This window comes from Polyodon spathula, chromosome 7 (assembly GCF_017654505.1).
Source record: "Polyodon spathula isolate WHYD16114869_AA chromosome 7, ASM1765450v1, whole genome shotgun sequence".
Taxonomy (NCBI): domain Eukaryota; kingdom Metazoa; phylum Chordata; class Actinopteri; order Acipenseriformes; family Polyodontidae; genus Polyodon; species Polyodon spathula.
Genome location: NC_054540.1, coordinates 1,475,746 through 1,486,896, shown reverse-complemented (window position 1 = coordinate 1,486,896; position 11,151 = coordinate 1,475,746). Strand labels below are relative to the sequence as shown.

The 11,151-nt window shown below is 40.8% G+C and overlaps 1 protein-coding gene across 1 annotated transcript; it reads left to right on the top strand.

Annotated features, from left to right (window-relative positions):
- Nucleotides 1-2,383: 2,383 nt before the first annotated feature.
- nots (nothepsin) lies at nt 2,384-9,766 on the top strand. The gene is made up of 9 exons (XM_041254080.1): nt 2,384-2,474; nt 2,876-3,050; nt 4,067-4,184; nt 5,973-6,091; nt 6,565-6,764; nt 7,160-7,282; nt 7,629-7,773; nt 8,256-8,354; nt 9,137-9,766. Exons 1-9 carry the CDS (start codon nt 2,401-2,403, stop codon nt 9,296-9,298), a joined length of 1,215 nt encoding a protein of 404 aa, XP_041110014.1. The 5' UTR covers nt 2,384-2,400; the 3' UTR covers nt 9,299-9,766.
- The last annotated feature ends 1,385 nt before the right edge of the window (nt 9,767-11,151 follow it).

The following is an 11,151-nucleotide window of genomic DNA, read 5'->3' as shown; positions in this document are numbered from 1 at the left end:
GAGACTAACAGAAGTAGATTGGAGTAAAATAGAGAAAACACCCACAGAAGAAGAATGGTTGTTCTTCAAAAATATAGTACTAGAGGCGCAAAACAATTATATCCCTAAAGTAGACAAATCTAAATGTAAAACTAAATTGCCAAAATGGTTTAATAGATCAATTAAAAAAAATATTCAGCGAAAAAAGGCACTTTACAGAGCATTAAAAAAGGACCAAAAAGAAAGTACGCAGAAAGAGTACACAGAACTGCAAACGCAAGTCAAAAAGGAAGTTAGAAAGGCCAAGAGAGAAATAGAAATAAACATTGCTAAGGGAGCTAAAACCAATTCCAAAATGTTTTTCCAATATTACAACAGCAATAGAACATTCAAAGAGGAGATTAAATGTTTAAGAGATACAAATGGCAAAATCGTAGAGGAAGAAAAAAAAATAGCAAATATGTTAAATGATTACTTTTCACAAGTTTTTACAAAGGAAGATACTGACAACATGCCCCACATGTCATCCAGTTCCTATCCAGTTTTAAATAACTTTAGCATAACTGAGGCAGAAGTGTTAAAGGGACTAGGAGCTCTTAAAATAAACAAATCCCCTGGGCCGGATGAGATCCTCCCAGTAGTACTCAAAGAAATGAAAGAAGTAATTTACAAACCGCTAACCAAGATCATGCAGCAGTCTCTTGACACAGGGGTGGTACCGACAGACTGGAAAATTGCAAACGTAATACCGATCCACAAAAAGGGAAACAAAACTGAACCAGGTAACTACAGACCAGTAAGCCTGACTTCTATTATATGCAAACTTATGGAAACTATAATAAGATCCAAAATGGAAAATTACCTATATGGTAACAGGGTACTGGGAGACAGTCAACATGGTTTTAGGAAAGGGAGATCGTGCCTAACTAACTTGCTTGATTTTTTTGAGGATGCAACATCGATAATGGATAATTGCAAAGCATATGACATGGTTTATTTAGATTTCCAGAAAGCTTTTGACAAAGTCCCGCACAAAAGATTAATTCTCAAACTGAACGCAGTTGGGATTCAAGGAAACACATGTACATGGATTAGGGAGTGGTTAACATGTAGAAAACAGAAAGTACTGATTAGAGGAAAAACCTCAGAATGGAGTGTGGTAACCAGCGGTGTACCACAGGGATCAGTATTAGGTCCTCTGCTATTCCTAATCTACATTAATGGTTTAGATTCTGGTATAGTAAGCAAACTTGTTAAATTTGCAGACGACACAAAAGTAGGAGGAGTGGCAAACACTGTTGCAGCAGCAAAGGTCATTCAAAATGATCTAGACAAGATTCAGAACTGGGCAGACACATGGCAAATGACATTTAATAGAGAAAAGTGTAAGGTACTGCACGCAGGAAATAAAAATGTACATTATAAATATCATATGGGAGATATTGAAATTGGAGAAGGAATCTATGAAAAAGACCTAGGAATTTTTGTTGACTCAGAAATGTCTTCATCTAGACAATGTGGGGAAGCTATAAAAAAGGCTAACAAGATGCTCGGATACATTATGAAAAGTGTTGAATTTAAATCAAGGGAAGTAATGTTAAAACTGTACAATGCACTAGTAAGACCTCATCTTGAATATTGTGTTCAGTTCTGGTCACCTCGCTATAAAAAAGATATTGCTGCTCTAGAAAGAGTGCAAAGAAGAGCGACCAGAATTATTCCGGGCTTAAAAGGCATGTCATATGCAGACAGGCTAAAAGAATTTAATCTGTTCAGTCTTGAACAAAGAAGACTACGTGGTGACCTAATTCAAGCATTCAAAATTCTAAAAGGTATTGACAGTGTCGACCCAAGGGACTTTTTCAGCCTGAAAAAAGAAACAAGGACCAGGGGTCACAAATGGAGTTTAGAAAAAGGGGCATTCAGAACAGAAAATAGGAGACACTTTTTTACACAGAGAATTGTGAGGGTCTGGAATCAACTCCCCAGTAATGTTGTTGAAGCTGACACCCTGGGATCCTTCAAGAAGCTGCTTGATGAGATTTTGGGATCAATAAGCTACTAACAACCAAATGAGCAAGATGGGCCGAATGGCCTCCTCTCGTTTGTAAACTTTCTTATGTTCTTTTGTTCTTATTTAGTGAGATTACCGAGTGGGCGACAAATGTAACCAGCTTACAGATGCCTTTTAAAGTGAAGCTTGTACTTGGAAAACAAAGACTGTATGTTCAATACTGTAACTGCTGTCCGTGGAGTGCACTGGTCCAAGAGGGAAAGGGTTAAGTTGTCCTGCAGCTTTTAAACCCTATTGACACAGCTCACCTGACTCACTCTTTGGAGAGCACACTCTGACCTGAGTGTTTAAAGCCCGCTGCCCTGTCTCACTGTGAGTGCTGGGGGATGATCTGCAGAGGCACCGAGATGTCTGCAAGCATGACCATGGCATGGATGATCATAGCATTCGCTTGTTTACAGGTCACTGACTCTGTAATAAGGTAAGTGGACATTAATCGAGATTGAAAACAACTGTATATTATTAAGCACAAGTTATTGAGTGAATTATAGTCTAGAGCTACAGAATACGATGTCGGTCTGTATATGTAGGTCACACATGTTTTCATTTATGTGGATTACCTTTTCTCCTATTGCTAAGGACATTAATTCACAGTTTTTGAGTATTGAAAGGGATGGGTATAGGGGTCTACATTTTTCCACATGCATACAGTGGATGTAGGTCATGGTGATGTGCTTTTCTTGTTAATGTTTGCTCTTGTTTGGTATTCATAGCCCAGGTGAGGTGCATTTCACTGATATGCCCTTTAGAGCTGAAACCCAGCTGTCTTGCAGTATCTGTATGTGATTGAAGCCTTTCCTGTTCAAAGTGTTTGTTTTCCAGAGTGCCTCTGAAGAGATTCAGTTCCATCAGGAAAGAGCTTAGAGCAGCATGGAGACTAGCAGAGTTTCTGAGGGATCACGATCCTGACGTCTTTGCACGTAAATACTCTCACTGCTACCCTCCTTCTCCTCACGGCCTCACCACCGGCAGAGAGAGGCTATCTAACTACATGGACGTGAGTCCCCAGCAGCACAGCTAAGAGAGCTTCTCCACCGCCGTGCACAGCTAAGAGAGATTCTCCACAGCCGTGCACAGCTAAGAGAGATTCTCCACAGCCGTGCACAGCTAAGAGAGATTCTCCACAGCCGTGCACAGCTAAGAGAGCTCATTTTAGCATGGTGGTGATTTTGTCTTTTCAACTTTCAAGTTTTTTTTTAAATGTATTTTTTAAATGGATGAACACCTTGGTATGCAAGGAGTCAGTAGCTTCACTTGTAACTTTAAAGGATACTTGACATTTCCCATCAATCTGAATGGTTCTGGGTGTACTGTACTGACAAAAGGCAGCACTATGGTTACATTTTAACAGCAATTGATAATTCTACCAGTAGTTTAATCACAGACAGCAAGAGTGGTCTGCAGGCGGTCCACAGGCTGGGACACATTCTGCTGGTCAGTGCAGTGTTGCTGTCATGCAGCAGTGATTCCAGCAGGTGGGGATAGAGCTGACAGTGTTTTGGAATTTCAGGGAAAAGAAATCCCTGATGATAGTTTTGGGTGTCTCTGGAGTCCTCTAGTGGGAATTCGGTATATTACACCAGCATTCCGGAATATATCCTGGCCACACAACATCCTGAACATATTGGATCTGATTAACAAAGCTTTTACCCCAAAGTGTAAGCTATTAAAAAAAGGAACCTTTTAAAGTAACAAAATGAGAAATAGTAAACCTAACTTACTTAAACTGCCTTCAATAAATACCTGCTGTGTTTAGTTCAAATTTTGTTTTCCTGCTTTTGAAAAAAAAACATAATAGTAATTTACTCTTTGTAGTAAAAGGCCACATTATATGAGAATATGTATTTCTAATTTTTACAGTGGTGCAATGTCAGATATATCTGTGGGCTCTTTGAGGTTTATTTTATATAAACCAGATACTGGTTCCTAGATTAAATGACCATATGTCTCTCGTTATACAGGATCAGTTTAATTCAATGCTGATTGTTCATAGTATTCCCCTCCTTGTTTCAGGCCCAGTACTATGGGAAAATCAGTATCGGCACTCCCCCGCAGAATTTCACTGTGCTGTTTGACACGGGCTCGTCAGATGTCTGGGTCCCGTCTGCATACTGTGTCAGCGAGGCCTGCAGTAAGTACACCTCCGTGCACAAGGGAGAATTCAAACACCTTAGAGCAGAGGGGTCCAATCCCGGTGCTGGAGGGCCATTCCACGCCAGGTTTAAAAGGTGAAATTATATAATGAACTACTTCAGGGCAGGGCCAGATTAACCCACCCCTGGGCCCTAGGCAAGCATATACGCACGGGCCCCTTACCCCTGAACAAACAGACACACACACACGTTTGTATTCCTATACTTGTGGGGACTTCTCATTGACTCTCACTATATTTTTATTTACTATTTCTAACTCCCCTCAGGAGTTACTATCATTGTGGGGACATTTTCTCAAATTTTTTCCCCACATTGATAGTAATACTTGCCCACACACACACACACACACACACACACACACTCACTCACACACACACACGCACACACACACACACGCACCTCTATATACATTCTATCCTTTATAACTAGCACTCCAGCCTTTTACAACAGGTAGAATTCTCAGTTTTAAGTTATTATGAACAACTGAATGAATCTGACAGAAAATTAAGCTGTAGGGGTGTGCTAAATACATTTCAGAATAAAACCGGAAAATAGATGTATATCTAGAAAATCAGTGTAGGGATACAGAGTTCTGTGGGGGTAGAGAACTCTTCGTAACACCTGTCAGAACAATTTGATTTTGAGATACATGCCTCAGTTCAAATTTCAGTGAGTTTTTTCCAGTTTAGGAGCAAATCTATATATGTAAGAAAAAAAAAAAAAAAAAAGAAAGAAAACAACACATAACTGTTCTGGGCTCCCCCTTGAGTCCGGGCCCTAGGCACATGCCTAGTTTGCCTGTGTGTTAACCTGGCACTGCTTCAGGGTCTGGATGCAGGTTTAATTAAACAATTTCAAACAGGGTTGGAACAAAGTCCAGGAGTGGAAGGACCAACGTGGCCACCCCTGACTTAGAACACCTCCTTTTTTTAAAATTGTGTGCCTCGTGTTGATTTTAAAATTCAGAAGCACCTCAAAGTTACTAACACCACGTTTACAAAGTGACCAGTCAAGCGAACACAACACTGGAAACCAGAACCAGAGCTCCTGGGCTGGCTGCTGTGAAAGACGTAAAGATCAGACACTGGGAGTGAGGGCAGATTAACAAGCACAGCTCTCCTGGCTGGTTTTTTGTTTTCCAATTACAATTCCTCTTAGATGTAGACATGTTATTAATACAGTGCACTACAAATTGACAATAATACGAGTTGTTAAATGTGAGACATTTCAGCTCTCTAAACATATCCTGTGTGTTTGTAACTGTGGGGGATCTAGCACAGTTGAAAAGCAGTAGTGCATTTTATCAACGTGTCTTGGACATTGTGTTAATAATCCAGGACAGAAAGTGCAGACACACTAGCATTCTATAACATGCAAGTCACGCAGAGTGTTACTGTGCATGCCTGGCTGCTGGGAATCTGCTGCTAAGCTGAGCCACATGCGAGGGTGCATGGACCTGCATGGACATGGATGAGCTGCAGAGTTGCAGCTGTGTACAGTCAGCTTCTTTTTTGTTGTTCTAAAGGCAATCTGCAGAGATCATAGAGAGTGTGCTGTAGGGAGTATTACCTACAATCTCAGTTACACACAGAACAGTCGAGTGCAAGAAGCTCAAGGGCAGATCTACAAAAAGAAAAAAAAAAAAAAATCCCAATTTGGTCAGCTAGAAATCAGGCAGAGAGATCCCTGCAAGTCCTGTCAGAGAGATTTCATTGCCAGTATACAGTGTGCTTGTTGTCCTGACGTGTCTTTCCTCTTGCACATAGGAGCCCACAGCAAATTCAAGTCCTTTCAGTCCAAAACTTACACTCATGACGGGCACACATTCAACCTCCAGTACGGCTCGGGGCAGCTTCTAGGAGTGGTGGGAAGAGACACTCTCAGGGTCGGTGTTACAGTACAGTATATACTTACATTGTCCTCATAATAGGCAACCACACAAAAAACAAAAGTTCAGAACTACGAGATAGGATTGAGCCATTGGATTTTAATTTTCTTTTCTTTTTAAAATGTAAATTTTAAAATTATTAATAATATTTATAATATATTATATATTGTATCTATATATATATATTATATATATATATATATATAATATAGAGAGAGAGAGAGAGAGAGAGAGAGAGAGAGAGAGAGAGAGAGAGAGAGAGAGACCAGGTACATTATTAAGTTTTATGCAAGAAGAATCAGCACTTACCCTCTTGTGGTAAATACATTAAATCAAGATAAAATGCAGTGTAGCATTGTGTTCAAATTAGTTTTTATTATAACTCCCTCTTATCTGTGTATAGGTGACACTTCAAACTAAAATCTATTGAAATAACCTACACATGGTCTCTTCTCTCCTTCAACTCTCAGCTGAGTGATGTGTCTGTCAAGGAGCAAGAGTTTGGCGAGTCAGTGTTTGAGCCGGGCTTTACGTTTGTTATGGCAAAGTTTGATGGTGTGCTTGGCATGGGATACCCTTCCTTGTCAGAAGGGGGTGCTACCCCGGTGTTTGACAAGTTGATGGAGCAGCAGCAGGTGGAGAAACCTGTGTTTTCTTTCTATCTGAGCAGGTAGGTTTGGATTTGCACTGGTCTCCTCAACACCTGGTCATGTCTTATACATGTATATCAAATATAAAAGACATTAAAAAGTAAGTACTTTCAAATGTCATTTTAATGCATTCATTATCATTTCTATTCTATACTGTTTGCTTTTATGTAAAAAATAAAGGATAACTTTATAAGAAGACCAAATGCATTCACGTACAGTTGTATGTTGTAAATGATTATTATGTGTGCAAGCATGTTCCCATCTCTAGCAATATGCTGGTATTTACAGTACAGCATCGAATCTGGGAATATACTGGCAAGCCCTGTTTTTTTTTTTTTTTTTTTTGCTGTGGTTCGTTCTTACAAAACAATCCCAGGTATTTAATTCACAACTACTTTCTTCTCTTTGTTTCCAGAGGGAGAGATAAAGAGTGTGGGGGGGAGATGCTGCTGGGAGGTGTGGACGACTCTCTCTATACCGGCTCCATTAACTGGGTCCCCGTGACTGAGAAAGGGTACTGGCAAATCAAACTGGACCGGTGAGTCTCAGTGCTACCTGTGTGGAATCCCAAGTGGGTACACGCTCTGTGTCATTGTGTCCAGCGCTGACACAGGAACATGTTGTCTGATCTCTGTGCTTCGATTTCTTCATGGTTTACTCTTGACTAAGGCAGTGTGTAGTCTGGGGAATAAAACCATCATGTGTTCAAAGAAACAGAAGTGGTTGAGGAGATGGAGAGGAGCTTTACAAGTGTCTCCCTCGTAGTGTCTATTTCAATATCAGCTGCACCAGATCTGAGAGCCACTGAAGGTGGGAATGGAGCAGGTTACAGTATAGCAACTTCATTATGTACAAATGAAACCATGCAACCCATTTTAATGCAGCGTCAAAGTCCAAGGAAGCGCTGCCTTCTGCTCCGATGGCTGCCAGGCTATAGTGGACACCGGCACATCTCTCATTACTGGGCCGGCCGCAGAGATCACGAAGCTGCAGGAGCACATTGGAGCCACTCCCACACAGCAAGGAGAGGTAAGGACTGATCAGAGCCACGCACACACAGCAAGGAGAGATAAGGGCTGATCAGAGCCATGTCCACACAGCAAGGAGAGGTAAGGACTGATCAGAGCCACGCACACACAGCAAGGAGAGGTAAGAACTGATCAGAGCCACGCACCAACAGCAAGGACAGGTAAGGGCTGATCAGAGCCACGCCCAAACAGTAAGGACAGATAAGCACTGATCAGAGCAATGCCCACATAGCAAGGACAGGTAAGGGCTGATCAGAGCCACGCCCACACACAGCAAGGAGAGGCAAGGACTGATCAGAGCCACGCCCACACAGCAAGGACAGGTAAGGGCTGATCAGAGCCACGCCCACACACAGCAAGGAGAGGTAAGAGCTGACCAGTGTCATGCCCCACACAGCAAGGAAAGGTAAGGGCTCTCTATCACACTAAAAAATAATTAAAAGCTCACATTTTGTGTTTATTCAATGTTTTCATATACCTCAGTTCGTGATTGACTGCACAAGATTATCCAGTTTGCCAAGAGTGGATTTTACAATCGGACAAGTTGAATATAAGCTGACTGCTGACGCGTATGTGAGGAAGGTGAGTTGGCTTGCTTGGTTTGGAACTGGACTTCTTATTGTGAATGCTAATCATGCAGCTACAAGACAGGGATAACTGGAAGGGCTTGTCTGTACATCACGCTTAGATTTGACCTGGATCTCAAGAAACCAATTTCATAAAACTCTGTTTGGGGAATCCATAGCAGAAGTTGTGCTCTAGGCTTGGATTGTTTTTTAGTTCTAACACCTGATTGGCTGACCAATTAAATGCTATATCTTGGAAACTGCTCCTCCAAATTTAACTAAACTTTTCATTTTACTGTCTGCAAAGCATGTCATTCAACAGGGGAAATAACTGGTTGGTTACTGACTTGAAAGAAGACACTGAAGGATAGGAAGAGAATTATTGAACGTAGTGCAGTTGATGTTGTGTATTAAAATGAAAATACATGCCTGCTATAAAATTAGTTTCTTTTAAAACTGCCCATTTGAGACCCATATCGCGAAGTGCAAGACAGGAAAGGTTTCTGGAATTACTTTATTAGCTACTAGCAGATACTCGTATACGGAATTGTTTTTAAGAAGTATTTATCAGCAGGCATTCAATAAATCCATTCATTAATGTGTTGATTTCACAATAAAAGCTTCCCTCAGTTTACAACTGAGTACCAATCAACGGCAATTCACTTCAGAACGTTTCCAAAGCCGATTGGAAGATTTTTTTGGATCTGTTGATTGGTACTCAATTGTAAACATGAGCGAAGGACAGCCACACTACATGATGAGTTAATGTGACCTGATATTTGAGTCTTTTCTTTCAAGGAACAACTGGACAGAAGAGAAATCTGCTTTAGTGGATTTGAAGCCTTAGATCTCTACATCCAATCAGGACCTCTCTGGATTCTCGGAGACGTCTTCCTAGCAGAATTCTACAGCGTTTTCGACCGTGGTAATGACAGGGTGGGGTTCGCAAAAGCACGCTAGAGCACTGATGTAAAACACAGGACAGTGTAAAACAAGAACGAGGGGCTGTTTAATATTAGTACTTCACACATCGTGCTGACAACTAGGAGTCCTGGGTTTGAAATCTGCAGTCAGCGTGAAACTAAAACAATCATTGAATCAAGCTGTCACATAACAATTTCTAACCCTAAACAGTAATTCATTTAATGTTTGACGTAGTGCTGAGACAAATAGTGGATATTTCATTGAAATGATATTCGTGTTCCATTTCACCGTCTTATTAGCTCATATAACAACTTGGTGTCAATGTGTCAAAAAGGTATCATGCAAAGGAAACCAATGTGTAATGACGTCAGAGATATTCTGATGGTGTACCAGGTTTTTTGTAATGTGCATACGAATTACTTTTAATTTCCAAATAGTTTACAATTAAAATATTTCAATTCAAAATATCTGAGCTTGAAAAAGTTTAACACAGTAATACACATTTGTTCTTGCCCTAACCCCTCTACATTCCAGACCCTGAGTAACGCAGACCCTTTCCCAGTTTAGTCCTAAATCCAAATCATGAAACTGCAGTGCTACTAGAGGTGTGTGTGCGTGTGTCTGTGTGTGCGTGCGTGTATCTGTGTGAGCGTTTGTGCGTGTGACTGTGTGTGTGCGTGCGTGTGTCTGTGCGTGTCTATGCACGCGTGCATTCGTGTGCGTGTCTGTGCGTGCGTGCATGCGTACATGCGTTTGTGTGTGCATCCCAAAACCCAGTTTGCTGCCCTTGAACACAGAGATACAGTACACTGCAAACTGTATAGAAAACTGTTTGAAAATTAGCAGCAAATCTGCATTCACAATTGTTCTAACGCATTTAAACAGACTGCTTCTTCTCTAATGTATTGAATGCCTTCTCACAGGACAATAGTGAAAGCACTTCCCTGTGTGTATCTGCAGATTCAGCAAACCCTTAAAGAGTCCACTTGGCAGGAGTATCAGTTATATTCTTGTTAAGGTTCAGTTTGTATAATTTCTGTTTCATTCATCACATCCTGGTGACTTATTAAAACGCAGAATTTTAAGGGTCTCAATGTTTTTCTTCAGAAGCATGTCCACCATCCAAGTACTTCAGGTACACCAGTGTAACCATTAACCTGTCCCCTGTAATACTCTGCCCCTAGTGGACGTCATAAATCACTCATTTATCCTATGCAGTCACAGACGGCCAGGTTAATGGTTACACTCTGTTTTGCCAGGTGTACGTGGAGGTTAAACAGGACACTGAGCTCCATTGAGGTTTTAAAAAGTCACCAGGGTGTGACGATCGGAACAGCAAGCGATACAAAGTGAATCTCAACAAAAAGAAAAAAACATGAATTCTGATAATATTTCACATCAATACCAAGTTGCTGTTTAACACAGCTATCGTACATGTGGACATTGTTTGATACCTGCCATTGCTGATAAATAATGAAGATTGTAAAGTTATGTTGTGTGGTTTTAAGCTCCCAGCCTCACCACACATGATGATGACTCACTGAGAACCAGGTTTGATGCCTGTCCAGTCATACACAGTAACCCCTGTAATCTTTCTTATACGCTACATGCAAATACCACTGTACTGTTTTTCTGCTTTTCGGAGAGATTTCCAACAAATAAAAACAATTTTCTGCAATTGAACACTTTAATGTGATGGTAAGTGGGACTGTATCCCATGTGCCATTTAAGTTATCGTCCATGATACACACTATAACGTTTTAAACATAGACACTGAGACTCTCTATTGCCTTTTTCATTCTTTACTCCCCCATGCTCTGTGTAAATCAAACGTGAGCCAACAGCATCCCTTTTCTCAAGCAAAAGTAAAATATCACGGAGCGACATCT